At 36.5% G+C, this 18,974-nt stretch overlaps 2 protein-coding genes across 5 annotated transcripts; one reads left to right on the forward strand and one right to left on the reverse strand.

The window, feature by feature from the left end:
- Nucleotides 1-407: 407 nt before the first annotated feature.
- Nucleotides 408-12,576, reverse strand: LOC132092312 (cytosolic phospholipase A2-like). Of its 4 annotated transcripts, XR_009422212.1 has the most exons (19): nucleotides 11,213-11,759; nucleotides 10,821-10,943; nucleotides 10,184-10,265; nucleotides 9,890-10,038; nucleotides 9,211-9,324; nucleotides 8,951-8,988; nucleotides 8,706-8,850; nucleotides 7,167-7,303; nucleotides 6,829-7,051; nucleotides 6,596-6,710; nucleotides 4,635-4,772; nucleotides 4,082-4,171; nucleotides 3,519-3,584; nucleotides 2,947-3,144; nucleotides 2,669-2,853; nucleotides 2,097-2,286; nucleotides 1,785-1,942; nucleotides 1,533-1,659; nucleotides 972-1,078 (listed from the first exon to the last, which is right to left on the reverse strand). XR_009422212.1 is itself a non-coding variant. In XM_059498490.1 (18 exons), exons 2-18 carry the CDS (start codon nucleotides 10,845-10,847, stop codon nucleotides 941-943), a joined length of 2,193 nt encoding a protein of 730 aa, XP_059354473.1. In that variant the 5' UTR covers nucleotides 10,848-10,943; nucleotides 12,488-12,576; the 3' UTR covers nucleotides 408-940. The 4 variants fall into 4 exon arrangements, 3 of the variants coding, with proteins under 3 accessions (XP_059354473.1, XP_059354474.1, XP_059354472.1); XM_059498490.1 differs by lacking the exons at nucleotides 1,533-1,659; nucleotides 11,213-11,759 and adding an exon at nucleotides 12,488-12,576 and having other exon boundaries at nucleotides 408-1,078; XM_059498491.1 differs by lacking the exons at nucleotides 1,533-1,659; nucleotides 11,213-11,759 and adding an exon at nucleotides 12,376-12,473 and having other exon boundaries at nucleotides 408-1,078.
- Nucleotides 12,577-13,994: 1,418 nt separating this feature from the next.
- On the forward strand, nucleotides 13,995-18,406 carry LOC132092314 (prostaglandin G/H synthase 2-like). Its single transcript, XM_059498493.1, has 10 exons — nucleotides 13,995-14,145; nucleotides 14,271-14,387; nucleotides 14,482-14,625; nucleotides 14,785-14,928; nucleotides 15,258-15,439; nucleotides 15,531-15,614; nucleotides 15,801-16,047; nucleotides 16,826-17,112; nucleotides 17,248-17,395; nucleotides 17,533-18,406. The coding sequence occupies exons 1-10, from the start codon at nucleotides 14,088-14,090 to the stop codon at nucleotides 17,940-17,942; spliced, it is 1,821 nt and encodes a 606-aa protein (XP_059354476.1). The 5' UTR covers nucleotides 13,995-14,087; the 3' UTR covers nucleotides 17,943-18,406.
- The last annotated feature ends 568 nt before the right edge of the window (nucleotides 18,407-18,974 follow it).

Raw genomic sequence — 18,974 nt, forward strand, 5'->3', positions numbered from 1 at the left:
ATGTTGAAATTTTGGGTCCATGGCCTGGAAACTCCCCAGATCTTAATCCCATTGAGAACTTGTGGTCAATCCTCAAGAGGCGGGTGGACAAACAAAAACCCACTAATTCTGACAAACTCCAAGAAGTGATTATGAAAGAATGGGTTGCTATCAGTCAGGATTTGGCCCAGAAGTTGATTGAGAGCATGCCCAGTCGAATTGTAGAGGTCCTGAAAAAGAAGGGCCAACACTGCAAATACTGACTCTGCACAAATGTCATGTAATTGTCGATAAAAGCCTTTGAAACGTATGAAGTGCTTGTAATTATATTTCAGTACATCACAGAAACAACTGAAACAAAGATCTAAAAGCAGTTTAGCAGCAAACTTTTATGTAATTCTCAAAACTTTTGGCCACGACTGTATATTTAGAAAAAGGTTTCATTGTTTTTATTTGTCTGCACTACGAATGTCAATATTGTTTGGACCCCAGTGTTTTTCAAAATATCTTTTATCTTCTGAAGAAATAATTAAATGTGCATGTTTAGAGCGACATGAGGTATATGATGTGAGAAAATTATGACAAAAGTTTATTTTTGGGTGAACTTTATGTAAATCTCTCTCTAAACCTTAAATAGACAGTATGTATCTTAATAAAAATCTTGTTAGAAGTTCATAAAATACTTTCTAGAATGACTAAAACACCCACACAACCAAATGTAAACAATTAGACTGTAAATGCTATTTTCATTGTGTCTCTCACCACTTCTCTTTTTATTAATAAAAGGCTACATGAGAATGTTCTGTGGAGTGTGGGGACCAAACCAGATCATCTGGTTTCACAGTTTGTGGAGTCATGTTTCAGTTAAAACAAACAAACAAACAAACAATTGTTTCCATGATGTGAGATGTGTGACATCTGTAAACTTCCTGTGGCTAGATTGCCATCATACTTCGCCTGATTATTGGCATGTTTGCCCTTTGGACACCATCTTCAGTTTTTTTTTGTTTTGTACTTCACTGAGAGAAAGAGAGGGAGAGAAGCGAGATGGAATCTCCTTCCTATACAAGATGCTGTCCTTTATGCCTTCTTTGATGACCTAGATAAACAGTGACAGAGGATTTAAAAAATGTGACTAGCATAAACAACCCTTAACATGAATTTAAACTAACTGGAATGCATTGCAAACATTTTTCTTTAAAATATTGTTTCCCATTAAAACTGCGAGAACAAAGTAATATTAAGTTGAATGTTAAAGGCAGGGTAGGTGGTTTGGTTCAAAAACATTTTTTGTTATGCTGGTTGAAAGTCTTTTCACATCCCAATAGCAATCACTAAGTGAAGTGGTCTAAATGTATTTATATGTATTTATAAAAAATGTTTGGTCCGAGGGCTACGATAAGCTGTCCTACCTGCCCATTCATGTATGTATTTGCATACCTCCGTGCACCCTGATCGCACAGACATGATATGTATTTCATTACGCTATTGCAGACTTAGCGAGAATGGAAGGCGTTATTATTGTAATATTATGTACTTTAATGTTTTCTCACCATTGAATGAAATATGAAGTAATCTGACAGCATTGCATTCAAGCCTCCACCAACGACATCTCTCATCGTGTCGCTGGTTAGCCTCTGGTCTGTCTGTGCGTGTTCATGTGTTTTGGAGGAGGCATGGCTGTAAAAAGTGATTTGTAGGGAGGGTGGGATCTTATGCTTGTCTCTATGAAATCACCTACCCTACCTTTATTATAGAAAACGTATACAGTAAATCAGCATTTACAGTATCTGAGCTAAACTGACCTCTATGTTATTAAGCGTGTTGAATTCCATTAGATCTTGTAGCTGGGTGAAGGCTTGATTGGAATACTGAAAATTAAAGGTTGAGTAGGGCGTCTCTGGGTCATCGAAGATGTCAAAGTCTGCAAATTCTCTCTCTTTGTCCGTCTTACGTGGAACACCTTCAACATTTTAAAACATTTAGATTTTTTTTCTTTACAAGTTTTCTTGACTAATTTGAGATGTTTGATCTTTTAATGACATTTCTGTATGCAAAGCTGACTTTTACATAAAAAATTCCCTAAAAACATAGACGCGAAGACAAAGAACACTGACCTGGGGCTTTGAACGTCCTGAATTCGATATTGACCAGGACAAAATGGATGATAGTGGGGCAGTTCTTTTCTCCTGGTTTAGGTTTAAATACATAACACTCTTTCATCCCCTCTCGATCAAACACCTTTGGGTCGATCTTGGGAAATGGAAGTTTGTTCATTCGTGCCCATTTCTCAGCTAGCAGAAGTTCCTACAAAGAAACAATCATTTACTAAACTTATGTGTCGTACAAATTGTCTGCATGTATGAGCATTATTTTACATCATATGCAGAATAATCAATAAAAGTAAATCACATATATTAACATTGGCAGGGTTATTTATACTACTTAATTGATATACATTTAATTACTTGTTTCTTTCTTTGTTTATAATAAATTAAATGTATGCATTTAGCAGACGCTTTTATCCAAAGCGACTTACAGTGCATTCAAGCTAACATTTTTTACTTAACGTGTTCCCTGGGAATTGAACCCACCACCTTTTATGCTGTTAACACAATGCTCTACCACTGAGCCACAGGAACACTACAATTCAAAATTAACATGTTGAATTGCTAGCCCAAGTACTCACCTTAAATGGAAGACTGGAGTCGCTCGGTCGGGCAGAAAAGTCAAAGGAGATGATGAGGTCAACACCTCTCTGAGGCCTTAGAATCAGAGGATAAGGCAGGTTAAAGGTCAAGCCACTGTCCACCATGTGAATCTTCATGCTCTTTACGTCTAACGGCTCGTAGATCCGGTCAAACTCAAATGGGTCTGAAAGCATCCAACATTAGAAAAGAACAATAAGCGAACACTTGAGATAAATTCAGTAAATTTAAATGACCATAAAAAAACATGAACTCTTACCTGTGACCGCATCGATTTCATCCTCCATGGGACTGATGGCCTCATTGAAAGAGGAATATGGCACATCGTTGTTGAGGTTTAAGCCAAGCATGAAGTTGTGTACCTTTCCTGCTCTGCCTTCTCGTGTTTTAAAAAGAATCGAGTCACTGAACAGAGAGCTAACCATGCGCTGCATCCAGCTCGCCTGATACTCGTCCTCTGCAGGTGTAAGACAAAACCAAAATCATTATATTTAAGCATTGCACTGATATTTTGCTGGGGGGGTGCTGTGGGATCCCCTAAAAAAAGCTCATAGATTTTTATTTTTTTTTACAATGAGTGAAATAAATGAATACAATGGTTAAATTAAAATAAATTTGACATTATTATTGTAATATTTTCCAAATAATATATTGCACATAATTAAAATGTTTTTTTTTTTTTTGGCATACATTTGGTCTATATACATGCAAATATATACCTGCCTTTATAATTTAGGAAGGAGGGGATTTTGGGGGTCCGTGGCATTGAAATGTTTGGAAATGTTTGCACTAAGCTACTTAATGTGTCGTGTAGATGTTGTAAAATCTTACCTTTATGTGAAACTTCATCATTATCTGGACTGTCCTCTCCTATAATGTCTTCCGGTTTGATCTGTTCTGTAGAAGAAATATGCAAATGAGCATCAAAGCCACAGTGTAAACCAGCTCGTCTTCCTGAGAGCCTTCCTGAGACAGACGTCTTCCTGAGAGTGGCACAATCTCTTAGATCATCCCAGAATGAGTGTGTGTGCCAGGATGTTTGCATGCGATGTGGGCCTCACAAATGTTGCTTTATTTAAGCACAAGTTCACTGGTAATCACACATTGGTGTAGCTGTCTGATAACATCACAGTTTCGTTCCATCATACATCAGACATGCAAACACTAAAGGCACCATCATTCTGCAACATATTCTTCCACTTTTGCTACTCTGACACAACAAGAATATTATTAATATGAATACATACATTTAACAGACAAGGGGAAAATAACTTTTAATGAAGGATGTTCACATTCTACACAAATCTGTGGAAATTTGAGTGGCATGCAGATCAAAACAGAAGTAGGCGATGTGAAAACTTTTCATGGATCTGTAATTAAGCTGGTGATCATACCTAGTTCTTCCTCCATGGTACTGCCATTGGTCACATCGTTGAATCCCAGAATTCTGTTGATCAGGATAGAGAAGGCACTGCCCCACACACCTGTGCAACATTTACAAACACACTGTATCCCGTTTACTAAAACATAATGTTGTATTATTTTACCATATTTCACCTCAAAATCAAAAAAAAAAAAAATGAAATCCAAAATTAAGTTCAAAACTACCATGGTGTGTACTGTACTTCACATTGTGCTTTATAACTTCACTTTATGCTTTAATTAATAATAATAATACATGAAAATAAAATATAATAATAAATAAACCCTAATGGTATTAAAATGGGCTTTATTTTTTTCACAGTGACTGTCCTGAATTTTGTGTGTGTGTGCAGCACTAACTTTTCTTGTATCACAATACAGTAAGGATGGGAATATTGTAAATGACTGGACCAACACCCTTAAATCAGGTGATATTTGACTCTGACAGTGAATATGCCACAATTTCACTTTCTTATTATTCTCTGCATACTACTAAGTGAAATCCAGAAAACAAAGACTCTTTACCCATAAGGAAGTGAAGGGGGTTCTCTTCATGCTTCTTGACCACGTTACCCCTGAAAAACTTGCTTCCAAAAAGGTCAGGGGTCATGAAGGTTCCATATTTAGCCATTCCGATCTCATATGGACTGAACTCCACCCAATCTGTCAGTTAAAACACGCCAGTCAAAACACAACGGCAATAGAAATGTATCCACAACCAACAGGAATCTGCAAGACATGCCCATGACAACAAATAAAAACTAACGATAACAATAATAACAGGAAGCCAAATTATATATATGGGTGAATGATAATTTTGGACATCACACCAACACTAGGTTCCAGGATACAGAATGACAAATTGCATATTTCAAATATTTTCTGTCAATGTGCGAAAGCAGATTTCAGTTTCCTGAGAATGTTGATAACGTATTTTACTTTTGACAAAGGTAGATGCATGAATCAACCAAATGAAAATAGCTTTTGTGTGAGTGGGCCTGCAGAAAATTGACTGATGCTTTTTCAGACAAAAATGATTAATCAAAGTTGGAGGTTTTGACAGTTTTCACAGTTTAAGTCTATTGTGGAGGTAGGAGTGGTTCGGATGTCTTTCTGTCTCTTAGGATTATTTTCGTACCTCAATGAGTTGTGACGTGAGGGTGATTCTCTTGAGTGTCTCAGTATCTGAATAGTTGCTTTCATTCAGCCGCAGTTATACAACCTGCACTGATGCATGTTTATAACAAAAACAAAATACCTGAGACAGGTGTGATGTCTGAATATTTTTGTATTTTTTATAAATGACTTGTTCTATTAAAACAGCTATGTGCATTAAAATGCAACTCACATGTGATGTAAATCTGTTCTTAGGTAAGATTCATTTATTTACTTGAGGTCTATAGTACACTTTTCCATTCTTTACTTCTTAAACCAGAAAGAGCTGCCAATAGCTCACAAGGCTTGACCTGCTCAGTCAATTGCAACAGAAATAGGAGAAATGTATATGGCCTATATTCAATTTGACCTACCGGTAAGCCCCTCCCTTCGAACACAGATGAGCCAATGACAGTTGAGTATCAGTTGCACAGGGAGCAGAACTCGGACATCTTTAGGTTTCAGCGTCATAGAGAAACACTGGAAGATCCTAAGCTCGCATCATTTTTATGGGGTTTATGCTTCAAAAATGTAAATTAATTTAATTGTACCCTGCAATACATGAACAGTGTAGTTCCGGGATGTTGTCATCTGTGATTGTGAGGAACGTAACATGAGGTTTCTCCCACTTGCATTGCGATATGTGATCCCTCGCTTGCAAATTAATACCCACAATATTTTTCCCATTTCCTTCCGTGTCCAAAATTGATCAAAAAAGATATAGGGACAAGGTTTTCACACTTACAGCTGTCACTGTAATACACTTTGCAACTGTTTGTCCAAGGGAGCAACAGTAACTAAGGGGGCGGGGCTTACCGATAGGTCAATTACAGACTGACAGACAAACCTTTAAATGACTAAAATGTGTGGCACTTCAGGGCTTTCTTAGGGATTTAGAAGAACAATACAAGTATGCTCTGAACTAAAAAAAGACATTTTACATGCTTGTTCACATTCTTACACTAATCTGCTGACGCAGTTGGATTCTCACCAGGCAGTTCAACAGGTCAGACTACTATAAATAGCACCCCCCTCCATTCAGGTACCTGATAATAGTCTTTGTATATTTCCAAGGGATTTTACTACCCTACACATTTATTTGCCACAATTGTTTATTTATTTATTTATTTTTAGGATGAAAATAATCAGCTATTCTTGATATTGTAATCATATGTTTTGACACAAATATGCATGCACAGATACTAAATAAGACATTCTGAAATTCATGTTAAATGGTTACAATTTGATTTGCAATGAAAAGTTTTGCAATAATGTTTTAATTGACATGCAGTTTCAAGTAAGGATGGTAATGGGAATATGCACGCTTTTACCTGCAAACTTAAGCTCAGAGACATCTGGTTTTACATGCAGGCAGGTGAACAAGGGCAGAGGAGCCTGAGCCTCATTTATCTTTTCCTGCAACTCACTTAACTTGATGTCCATCCTCTGTTGAGAAAGCAGAAAGAGAAATGGAGCCTTTGTATTGCCAGATGAGTATTGTGTATTTCTGAATCAGTAAAAGGCAGGAAGAAAAGAAACTCTCTCCAAAAGATAAGATACTTACAGAGGGAATAAGCGTTTCACCTATCAACATCCCAAAGATATCTGTGAAGGTAACAGGCTGCCCTGTGGTCTTCTTGCTCCACAGGGCATGTACGTAGTTAGTGATATGTTTGGGAAGGAGTAGTCGGAGAGGGTTACTGCTCACAAGATTCATCAGCTCCTGGTTGATCTGCTCTGGGCCCTTAGTGGGGAACTCTGGGTGGGAGTACAAAGTGGACATGTACCTGTGAAACACACAACAGCAAATGAGCATTTGAGTAGGAACTGAAAAGATAAATATACAAAATATACAATATACAAAGATAAAAAAAAGAAAAACTTTGTTAAATGTCCTCATACCAGGTGGATCCAGAGAGGCCAGCAACATATGTGACACAGTCCAGAACTCCAGACTCATACAAAGCCTTCATAACCCCTGAAAACCCGACCATCGCCCTGAAACCTCCCCCTGATCCCAGAACAGCAATCACTGGGACCTGCACAAAAGACAACACAAATATTAATGACAAAGTAAAATTGCTACCAAAATACTAACAATAGGGTACCTTTAAAAAAAACATTCAGTCAAAATAATTGACCGTGCAATTTACTGCAAAGAGTGTCCTCTAATGATCTGAGATGAATGTAATAATCTAAATGCATGTTATAGATCTGATTATGAACGATTTATCCATGCATGTTTTTTTACTTTGTTTTCACTTTTTGATTAAAATAAGTTGTAACTCGACAACTTTTGCCCACTTGAACCCAAACCCTTTCTTACAATTGGTTGCAAACTCTGAGGGACGCACTATATTTTTCTTTTTAATGATCCGTTTCATGTCATGTACATCACTGCATAGAAGGTTGCTAATTGAGTTACACTGTGTATTTAAGAACAAGGAAAACGTGCCAGCCAACACTGGCACTGATAGATTACATATCAAACAGAAATGTGTACAATTGACCTACTGTTGATTCCAAAAGTTTATGTTTTGTATTTACATGTTGCTAACAATCAAGTGACAGAAAATCATATTTATGTTTAATATGCTAATAAGGGGTACATATCCCAACGTTTAACCCCCTCCTATGTAAGGTGTTTTGAGTGCCCAGATAAGCACTATATAAATGTAAGGAATAATAATTATTATTATTATTAAGATGTGGACAAAGCATAATGCCATAATGTTAACATTTTTAACAGCAATGTAACTGTATTGACTATGTGACTGATTCCATTTAAATGCACAAAAGCAGTTCAACATTTTTCTTTTCCCGCCTGTGGTCTATTTATTTATTTTATGAAATCATCCTGTATTACACAAGCCCTATGAGTTCTCACATGTCTTATCTAAAACTTCCTGTTTGGACTCAAATGTCCAATTTTCACATGCAGAGCCAAGACTGAACTAGCAAAGGAAGAAATGTGACAAAGAAAACAGAAACTTGACAATGAAGGGAGTCTGAGATAACTCCAAGACAAAACACTGTCAGTCAGTCAGTCTTCAAAGTGCTTATTTTATTAAGAGCTTTAATGAGTATTTTGTCTAAGCTGCTTGATGTTGCCAAATACGTAGCTTATCTGGTAGATGATGACTTTCCTAACGTTATGTGGAAATCTGAGCTGTTGGAGGGAATTCTGAGTCAGCAGCACTACTCAATTGTCCATCTTTTCATTGTATTGTGTAATGAATGTCTTGACTTTCTACTGTATTTCATTAGGTGTTTCTATTTTAATGACAGTAAGGTGACATCTGCATTAAACAGGTACTGTACTGTGTTTCATGCAACCACACCCCTCTTGCTCACAAGAACAATGGCATTAACATAGAACATCATCACAGTGCACCAGAATCAGTCTGATTCTAAATATGAGCCTTCATGAGGAAGCAGTACCTCATGAGCAGATGAAGGGAGAGAGGAAGGTTCCACCATGTGCAACAATTTCTTGATGCCCAGCATGACTCTATCACGCCGATGTTGTCTGTAGAGCATCTCTTTAGGGCACAGATCTAGATCGATCCGCAAGTCCATTGATGAGCTGAGGACAGTGAAAAAAGGGGTCCGATTTATGGTGCTTCAAAATTATATATTATTGTACACAACTCACAGAAGCCAGTTTTGTTCATTGTGATACGTACCACTCCTCCAAGGAAAGCTCTAAGTACACATTGGTCATCTGTGAAACGACAGACATTGTTATTACATTATTATTACATACATTATTACATCAGCAGAAGAGGAAGTTTCTTCCATTTTGACAATAATCTATATATAAGCTATTGTACTATAAAAAGTAAATATAATAGGATCGGTTTTCTTTTTAAAAACTGCAAACATCAGCAACTCATGCATCACATGCTTTTGAAGAGAAAGTGCTCCTCAAACAGATAAAACTTACTTTTCCTATAAGAAATGACACCAGTACTGTTTGTCCAACTTTTAGTTTAGAGATGTCATATGAAGCCGTACCCAACATTTCATCCACAACATAGTTAGCATCCATTAATGTCAACTGGAAACAAGAGACAGAAACAATATCATTGACTCCACATACACTAAGAACAGTGCGTTCCAAAAGACTGATCAACATTTGAAGATTTGAGGGAAGATTCAAATTACTACATGCAGTTGGAAAAACCAAGACATTTTGTTTAAAATGATATGTCAGTGTACTGCAATCGGGAAATGTGTATTTTTTCATTGTTAAAAAAACATTCTTCTATCCCAATTAAATATGCAGATTCATTTTGAGGTTGATGTACTTTGACTTCTGTGGCACTTTATAACATTGGTCTGTTTTTTGGGGGGGTTGCCACCTGACATACCATGAGTTTAAAGCTATGGTTAATGTTTTCAACAATGGTAAACAAGGGCAAACCTATTTGGAAACAATCATTCTGAGTTTCCACCTGATCCAACTAGTGGGCCAGAAATTACACATTTTTAAACCTTTAATATTAATTTATTTTCCTCTGCTGAGTAGATATCAAATGACACTAATATAATGACAAGTGATATTGAAGAAGAGCTGATTTAAGTTTAGATTTGGTCCAGAAATTAAATTTGTTTCTTTTTACCTGAAGCACATTGTTTTGGTTGGGGTCGAGGATGAATTCAAAGGCCTCATTCCATTCTGGATTGATGTTGTTGTCTATATGTTGTGTTTTCTTTCTGCTCTCTGGGGAAGTTGGGATGAACAGCTCCACATATGGGTCGGGGGTATCCACTATAAGCATGTGTTTAGTTAATGTGTTAGAAGCAATTATGAATGATTTATTCTGTGAAATAATAAATGAAGGCAATGCATTATGCTGTGTGATGTGTAAGTACCTAAACTTTATATTTAAAAAGTATAAAATATAAGTACTCACACAAGTCTCCAAGAGGTCCCTTAGTGACATTTTCGGCCCGCAGCACTTTCACTTTGAGTTTGTGTGAGATCTGCTGTTCAACCTAAAAATGTCCACAACTGTATGCTGGTGTGATTAACTGTGTGAGCTGGTGATTAACATGTCTTTTACACACCAATACATCATCATTTTGAGGAAGTTAGCCAGAAGATTAAAAATGTCTCTCTTAAACTTGATAGTAATAGAATTTTTGTGGAGCCTGACCACATTAAACAAAGTTTGATGTGCAGCTGGTAGCATATGATTTCTCTGTTTCTGTTTACATATAAGACTACAAAATGAGTCCACATAATTTAGCTTTTTACTTATAAGCCAGCATTGGCCAATCTACCTTAAATACACGATGAACCTGTCCAAAAAATGGCCACGAATGACATATCATGATATCCACATTGATGCACATCAGCATTCTATGTGTAAATTTAACAAAAATACAAGAAGTTCTTGAAAAACCAACATAGTAGTTTCCCAAAAAAACATCTGTGCTGACAAACTGTCTTATATTTTGGCTTACCACCTTGAAAGCCACACTCCACTCACTGGCTTAGGTATTTACAGCTATTCTTATGCATAAATCTGAGGTTTTTCTCTTGCTTACAAAGATGTGATGATCTGTTTGTGACATGGTGCCTCCACCACCTAATTAGACAAAGTGTCCGGTTATCCCAGGAATTCCTCAAAGAACTTTGCTCCCAGACAAGGTGTCTATGCCACTGGACATCTAAATGCACAAAAAATTAAAAATGTCAAACACAATTTTCATGATGTGAATAGGGACACACACACACACACACACAAATTACATGTGATGAAAAGAGAGGTTTGGGGTTATATACATAGTTACAAAGAACATGTAGTACATGTCATACGTTTTTCTAATAAAACTAACAATATCCTTACTAAAGACATGGTTAGGATTGTAAAGAAAGTGGAAGAATTGCAAATTCTAAATAGCAACAACAACAAATAATATTTAAATGTAATCCTTACCGTGCACTAAGAACCAAATGAACATGGCATTGGTGCAAGTGTGTGCATGTTGTGTATGTGAAAGAGAGAGGCTTGTCAAATGTACTGAAAATAAGTCAAAATAATAATAAAACGGGAAGTGTGCAGTGAGTCGGCAGAGACAGTGTCTGTGGTTGGATGAAGTTGTTAAAGTCTAAGCCGCATACCGAAACTCACTGAGCATGAATATAGCTACACTGGTAAACTGCAATGACTACGACAGTCAGCATATGCTTAGAAGTCAGTATTATAATTGCAAGTATTATGCGCAGAATATTGTGCAATCCAGCGGAAGCTAAAATTGCGGGAAGATGATACACGCGGGAACTTTTCTGAGCAATGTTGCTTGGGCACTTTCCCACTGAGAATGGGCAGCACATTTATATCTGTATATTTTAGATCGGTCGTGGGCCCTGTGTCTCACCTGGTTGCCCGTTGACGTCAACATTTCTCAAAATTTCCCGGCAACATTGCTCAAAAAGTTGCCGAGTGTATCATAACCAGCCTAACGGAGAATGTCAGGTTCTCTGATTGGCTCAATCCAATCCATCCATAAAAACGAAGGCACAAAAACACAAATAGACTACACATCAGTCATTGACCTGACTGGAACTTGAGTGACAAAAGACGCTTTTGATGCTTATCGGAGCGTGTAATCTTTACGCTGAGCCAGAACACGTTCACTTCACTGCAAAATGGACATGGTCACGTAGACATGACAAGACACAAGACAAATCGATCGGATGGTGCCTCGAAACTCTCATCATTAGCTAACAGTAACACACATTATATTATATTAGCCTATTATATTATATTATATTAGCCTATATTATAGTATTATATTGCATACTGATCTATTTTATTGACGTAAGATACTAAAAAAAGCTTTATTGAAATGAAACTCTGCCTCCAAATCTGTTATTTAGCCTATTAAAATTATTAAAAAATTCTTGCTAAGAAAAGGTTTCAAGACTGAAGATCTGAAACGGATCTTTCATCTGTCAGCAGTGCCGTTATATCACAAAACTCATGCAGCAGTTTAAACTAAGATGAATTTTTTTTTACATTTCAACAGCATATTCTGAATCGAATTGAAACTTTTTAAAACATGTATTGCCCTTGAACTGTCAGTAGATTATACTTACAGAGCTGGTGTTTTCCTCGAGCTTCGAATCGCTATTTTTACATTACGATGATGAGTGACAGCTTACCTGCAGTAAACAACTAACAGACTGAGTAATTGACCTTTCATCTTACCCTGGACTGGAGTGCACCTCAAGCCAGAAATCTTTAGGGGGAAAGATCAATCGTCTTCAATACCGAGAGTGTGCTTCTAACAGACTATAATTTTACAAAGAAGAAGAAGAAGAGGAGGAGGTTCTACGACAGGCTTCCTATATGATGATAAAGCCTCATCTTCGTCCATCAGCATCGTCCTTGTCCTGCTCTGTGTGCAGTGTTTTCATATTGCTGACGGATTACACTTTATTATAGAGTAAATTTGTTACATAGGCTGTAAAAATAAAGCACAAAAAGTTACAAAGGCAAATGTCTTTTGGAGGGAAAGATTTGCACTGGAAATTTCGTGCAAAAAAACCATAAAGAAAGAGTGATGTTTTCCCAAGGTAACAGTCAGGAGAAACGATAAGGAAAACATGTTTTCTTGCTAGAAGAATTACTACGCAGTTGAGTCATTCATTTCTGCCACCAGGTGGCAGTGCCCCTACATGAACTTCAACAGGTGATAAAAAAAATAAAAAGAAAAAACGAGGACTATAAAGATTAATGACAAAAAATAGATATATAGATAGATAGATATATAGATATAGGCTATATATATATATAAAGAAAAAGGCTCGTTTAAAACAAACTTATGCCATGTATTTATGTTGGTTTCATACATCTTTGTAAGAAGTTTATTAAACATTTTCTACAAAAAGCTAATGTAGGCTATTAACGAAGTTCATTTAATATTGTTTGAATGTTTAAAATAGTATAGCTTTATTATCATCAAAAACACTATTGCTTTGGTGTTTTAATAACTAAAGTAGCCTAATAATTTTTATATTTTTAACTTTCGTCATTTTTTCCTATAATTTAATCGAATGAGACTTTCCCCCTTTCTCCGGATTAGGCTACACCACTACATTGGTGTACACATTACAAAAAAATAAAATAATAATATAATAATAATAATAATAACATTTTTTATATAGCCTATATAAATAATTTTTATAATAAATAATTTAGCCTACATTTATATATAAATATAATTTTCATATAATTAAAATATTTGAATTTAAATCAATTTGAATTCGATTCCATATATAATATAATTAATTTAAATAAAAATATTTTCAGTTTGAGCCGGAGAAATGACCATCATATCACCTCATAAACTAATGTGATAAACTAATATGAGACATTCAGTATTATTTAGCAGAGGGTGTATCAAATTATAATTAATTATTATTATTTTTATCACAATTTATTAGAAAATTTTTGTTTCATATTGGTAAGTGAAATATCTAATAAATTGACAAGACATTAATAAACTATGAGGCTATTATCGTATCTCCCGATAGCCTTCGGGATAATAGTTTATGACATCCGATAATCAAGTAGCGTTACGCCATACCAACAAACGATTATACCTTTTATCCTTTATGTCTTTATCCTCCTTCATTACTGTAGACGTGCGAATGATGAGTCATGCTGGATTCCGTCAAGCGAAAGTCTCTGTTGCGTCACTCCGCTGCTCATAAAACTGCACCTCACTCACTCGGAAGTTAATTCATTCTCTGATCTGAACTGGCGAGGAACGAGCCAATTCTTCTACCACTATACGGCCACGGGAATGAATAGTTTGGTATTATTTATTCTTTTGCACCTGGGTTTCATGGTTTGTCAAGGAGGTAAGTAATTTCTTCACTGATAGATATTTTAGTATTCACATCTATAATGACTATTTATGAATTAGTCCAGTATTATGTAAATGATGTCAAGCCGTCTAAAATGATGACTATTTTTGGTGATGCAGCCAACCCCTGTTGCTCTCAGCCATGTCAGAATCGAGGCGTCTGTACGGCACTGGGCTCAGACTCGTATGAATGTGACTGTACACGCACTGGATATCACGGTCAAAACTGCACAGCACGTAAGTAAACAGCATAGACTTCTGTAAAAGAATTAGCTTCCTGTTCTCTGTCAATACCCAACTAACCTTTTACTTTGGTGTGTCGTTTTTACAGCCGAGTTTCTCACATGGGTGAAAGTTTCTCTGAAGCCTTCTCCCAACACGGTGCATTATATTCTCACACACTTCAAAAGCTTGTGGAATATTGTCAATAACTTGTCCTTTTTAAGAAATGGCTTAATGAGATATGTGCTAACATGTAAGTTATTATAAGAGTTTCTTTTCTTTCCTGAAATATCGTCTAACATACAGTTTGAATTAAAAATTTAAATTGTAACCTTAAAAGTTTCTTTACAGCAATGATGTAAATTATACATGTGCTTCAAAATTAAAACTATTTCTTTTCTTCCTAAACCAGCACGTGCCCATCTGATTGATAGCCCCCCTTTATACAATGCTGACTACGGTTACAAAAGCTGGGAAGCCTACTCTAATCTCTCCTACTACACTCGCACACTGCCTCCTGTCCCACACGATTGCCCAACACCGATGGGAGTCGCAGGTGAGTCTCTTTGTCCTCAGACCTGTTTTCTCACATTTCTGACCATTCACATTTTATCATCACTGCTAGACAGGAAGCTTGTGGACTCAACCTGTAAGCCTGCCTGCATGTTTTGGGTGTGTGGATGAGAAAAGCTTAAAAAATATAGGACCTTATTATTGCTGATAGATTCATCTCCATCAATTAATGTCAGAGAGGCTAGAATAATTGCTTGAACTCTTGGTTTATTGTAACAAATTTGGGTTGATGTTTAACACTCAGAATTGGAGATGTAAATATTGTATATGGTGGATGTCTTTTTCTCATTATTCATTCTTTTGTTTTACCAGGTAAGAAAGAGCTGCCAGACGTAAAGCTTCTGGCTGAGAAACTGCTTGTCAGGAGGAAGTTTATCCCGGACCCTCAACGCACCAGTCTTATGTTCGCTTTCTTTGCCCAACATTTTACACACCAGTTCTTCAAAACCGACATGAAGAAAGGTCCAGCTTTCACAAAAGCCCTAAATCATGGGGTGCGTATCTTAAAGATAAGACTTTTTAAATTTATTAAAGGTCCTTTCACATTCACATTAGTATCTGACTGACTTTGTCTGATGTTTTTAGGTTGACTTGGGACACATATATGGACAGGACCTTGAACGCCAACACAAGCTGAGACTTTTCAAGGACGGCAAGATGAGATATAAGGTAAGGAATGTCTCCACCCAAACTTATTTCAAATAACCTCTAGTTTACTGTACTCTGTCACCTCATACTCCCTCCCTTTTATGCAATTTTGCTATTTTTACTCCCTTGTTACTTATTTTTCACTTTCATATTGCAAGCATGGTTTTCTGAAAATTGGACTAAATTTATGTTCATTGCCTTAACCAGGTTGTGGAGGGTGAGGTTTATCCCCCAACAGTCAGCGAGGTTCAAGTAGACATGCACTACCCTCCTCACGTACCTGAGTCTCGTCGCTTTGCCGTGGGTCATGAGGCATTTGGACTGGTTCCAGGACTCATGATGTATGCTACCATCTGGCTGCGTGAACACAACCGAGTGTGTGATATATTAAAGAAGGAGCATCCTGACTGGGATGACGAGAGGCTGTTTCAGACCACACGGCTCATCCTTATTGGTGAGTGTCCCATAGAAAAGGAAATTTAGATTGGTTACAAGCGGACAAGTATATTTAGAAACAGGCGAATATGTAAATTGGATATTTTTCAGAATGTTGTAAATGGATGTATTCATAGTTCAACCTGTCCTCCAACCAATACGCTCGTATAGGTCGTTTGTCCAAATCCCTGAAATACGACCCATCAGAGCGTATACTACAATTGCACCCCTATCGGCAAAAGGTCGTTTTCATATTAATGTTTTGTATTCTTTTATTTGCACTCTGGTTTGTGTTTCGTGTAGCTCAGTTGGTAGATTATTGCGTTATACCTTGATATGTAATCATGCTGTCATGGGTTCGATCCCAGGGAACGGACGTGCACGAAAATGTATATGCTCAATAAATAATAATTTAGCATGATTTCTGTGAGGGTTAGGTTTAGGGGTGGGGTTAGGTGTGGTCATTCGAATGAATAAGCAACCTAGTAAAATATGTAGGAAATACTGTAAGATCGGTGTAAAAAGCCCACACATTGCATTTAAATAAACGTGCGTTTTGATTGGTAATGACGTGATATGTCATTTCATGACGACAGACGCAACGCAATACTTTCATTATTTTTACGCCCGCTAGATGGCGCTTAACTTTAAAACGTAAATATGGGTCGTAAAAAGGTGCTTGTACAAACGACCTATATGGTCGTTTTTTATTGGAGGACAGGCTCTCATAGTTGTACCTCCGAATACACTTACAACAACTCCAGTGGTTCTAACCCTTGTATAATCTGACTCTATAGGTGAGACGATCAAAATCATTATTGAAGATTATGTGCAACATCTCAGCGGATACCACTTAAAGCTCAAGTTTGATCCTGAACTTCTCTTCAACGAGCGTTTCCAGTACCAGAACAGGATCTCTTCTGAGTTCAACACTCTTTACCATTGGCATCCGCTAATGCCTGATGAATTTCACGTCCAGGATGAAGTCTACAGTTATAAGCAGTTTCTCTTCAACACCTCTATAGTGACAGACCATGGCATCAACGGCTTGGTTGAATCCTTCACCAAACAGATAGCTGGAAGGGTAAGCTTTTATGTATTCAAAGACAAGAAAAAAAAGTTTAGCTAAACTAACTCGATTAGCCTGTTGTAGATACTGTTGCAAGGTACCGCTCGTAGTGTGGGTTTGGTGGATTATAAATCTTCTCTTTTACTTCAGGTGGCTGGAGGGCGTAATGTTCCACCAGCTGTGTTAATGGTGGCCATGAAGTCAATTGAAGACAGCAGGAAAATGCGCTACCAATCTATTAATGCCTACAGGAAACGTTTTAACATGAAGCCATACACATCATTCGAAGATATGACAGGTGAGGGTTAATACTTTTCCATTTTTCAGGTCTGAACATGGATGTTTTCTACAATATTTCTTAGGTTTTTATAGTTATATGGTATTTGGTATTTTTAGACAACAATTTGAGTTGACGGAGCTTGTTTTATGTTTCAGGAGAAAAGGAGATGGCTGCTGAACTTGAAGAGTTGTACGGGCATGTGGATGCAGTGGAGCTTTATACTGGGTTGTTGGTTGAGAAGCCCAGGACCAACGCCATCTTTGGGGAGACCATGGTGGAAATGGGTGCCCCCTACTCCCTCAAAGGACTTATGGGAAATCCCATCTGTTCCCCTGAGTACTGGAAACCGAGCACCTTTGGTGGCAAAGTGGGCTTTGAGATCGTCAACACTGCCTCCCTGCAGAAATTGGTTTGCAATAATGTCAAAGGGCCCTGCCCTGTGGCATCTTTCAACGTGCCTAATGTAGAAGATTCAGTACCAACCACTATTAATGCAAGTACTTCCCACTCGAATCAAAACGTCAACCCAACAGTTTTACTCAAAGAACGAGCATCTGAACTCTGATAGTTGTATTCTGTAAGAAAGTCATTATTTATTTATTTATAGGTTATTTATGTTATTTATTACACTGAGAAAATTATCTTTTAATTCAGATTTTTAATGCATAGTTTTTTTACAAATCTGTTTCTTTATATATAGCTATTTATTTAATATGTACATTGTATGTATTGATTTTAGCACTGTTATAATGCTGAATAGCTGTCATGGTTTTACTTGAATAACGTTTCTAGTTGTTTACAATGTTAAAATTGTTTAACTTGTGTTGTTTGTTTACCATCTGCCTTTTTTCTTCCTTTGTTTCTCTCAATTTCCATTATGAAACATCTCAAGATCCCAGAATACTAAACAAAAGAAAAGTTTTCTTTCTTACAAAATATCTCACTCTTCTTGTCTTTTTGAATATTTTCATACTTTTTTTATACTTGAAATATGACTTTTTAAAATAATAAATCACAGTGAGACAAATACTTTTACATTGTTTTCTGTGTGTGCATTCATAAAAAAAGCTTGTCATATTTGTGCATTAAGATACATTATCCTATTTGTATAAATTGTAAGCACCTAAAACATAAAAATGAAGATATTCAGATAACAAATTCCAAGGCAATAAATCTAGTCTTTATGATGACAGTTGATATTATTGTTAGTCTACAAAGAATGTTTTAGGATTTGAAGTGATGTCTTCACACACACAAATGTGTCGGAACCAACATGTAGAAACAAAATTCAGAGGGGGTGTTGACTTGCTCAAGAAGTGAAAAATGCAAATATCTTCAATGTATTACAACATAGTTAGAATTCAAAGTATATTGTGTGATTTGCAAGTCAAATTAGACAAGTCAATTAAAAATTACAGCTCAGATCACAACAGGTCAGATACATGTTGTTTATGTACCATTTTTAATGGATACTCTTCTCAATTGATTTCAGTTGAGCAAATATTGCTAAAAATGAGAGACCCTATAAATCAGAACACATGTATAAACATAAAGAAATATCAGTTCTCATCACATCATGTTATTGGATTTTGAATTT

Source organism: Carassius carassius, chromosome 18 (assembly GCF_963082965.1).
Source record: "Carassius carassius chromosome 18, fCarCar2.1, whole genome shotgun sequence".
Classification (NCBI taxonomy): domain Eukaryota; kingdom Metazoa; phylum Chordata; class Actinopteri; order Cypriniformes; family Cyprinidae; genus Carassius; species Carassius carassius.

What these genes read in the sequence shown, in the direction of transcription:
- LOC132092312 (XM_059498490.1), bottom strand. Translation starts at nt 10,847, where the DNA reads ATGTCACAAACAGATCATCACATCTTT. An exon ending in TGATGAAGTTTCACATAAAG is followed by an intron (nt 3,145 to 3,518) that starts GTAAGATTTTAC and finishes TTACACCTGCAG; the next exon opens with AGGACGAGTATCAGGCGAGC. An exon ending in TGAAATCGATGCGGTCACAG is followed by an intron (nt 2,854 to 2,946) that starts GTAAGAGTTCAT and finishes GGATGCTTTCAG; the next exon opens with ACCCATTTGAGTTTGACCGG.
- LOC132092314 (XM_059498493.1), top strand. Translation starts at nt 14,088, where the DNA reads ATGAATAGTTTGGTATTATTTATTCTTTTGCACCTGGGTTTCATGGTT. An exon ending in CACACGGCTCATCCTTATTG is followed by an intron (nt 16,048 to 16,825) that starts GTGAGTGTCCCA and finishes CTGACTCTATAG; the next exon opens with GTGAGACGATCAAAATCATT. An exon ending in CCAAACAGATAGCTGGAAGG is followed by an intron (nt 17,113 to 17,247) that starts GTAAGCTTTTAT and finishes CTTTTACTTCAG; the next exon opens with GTGGCTGGAGGGCGTAATGT.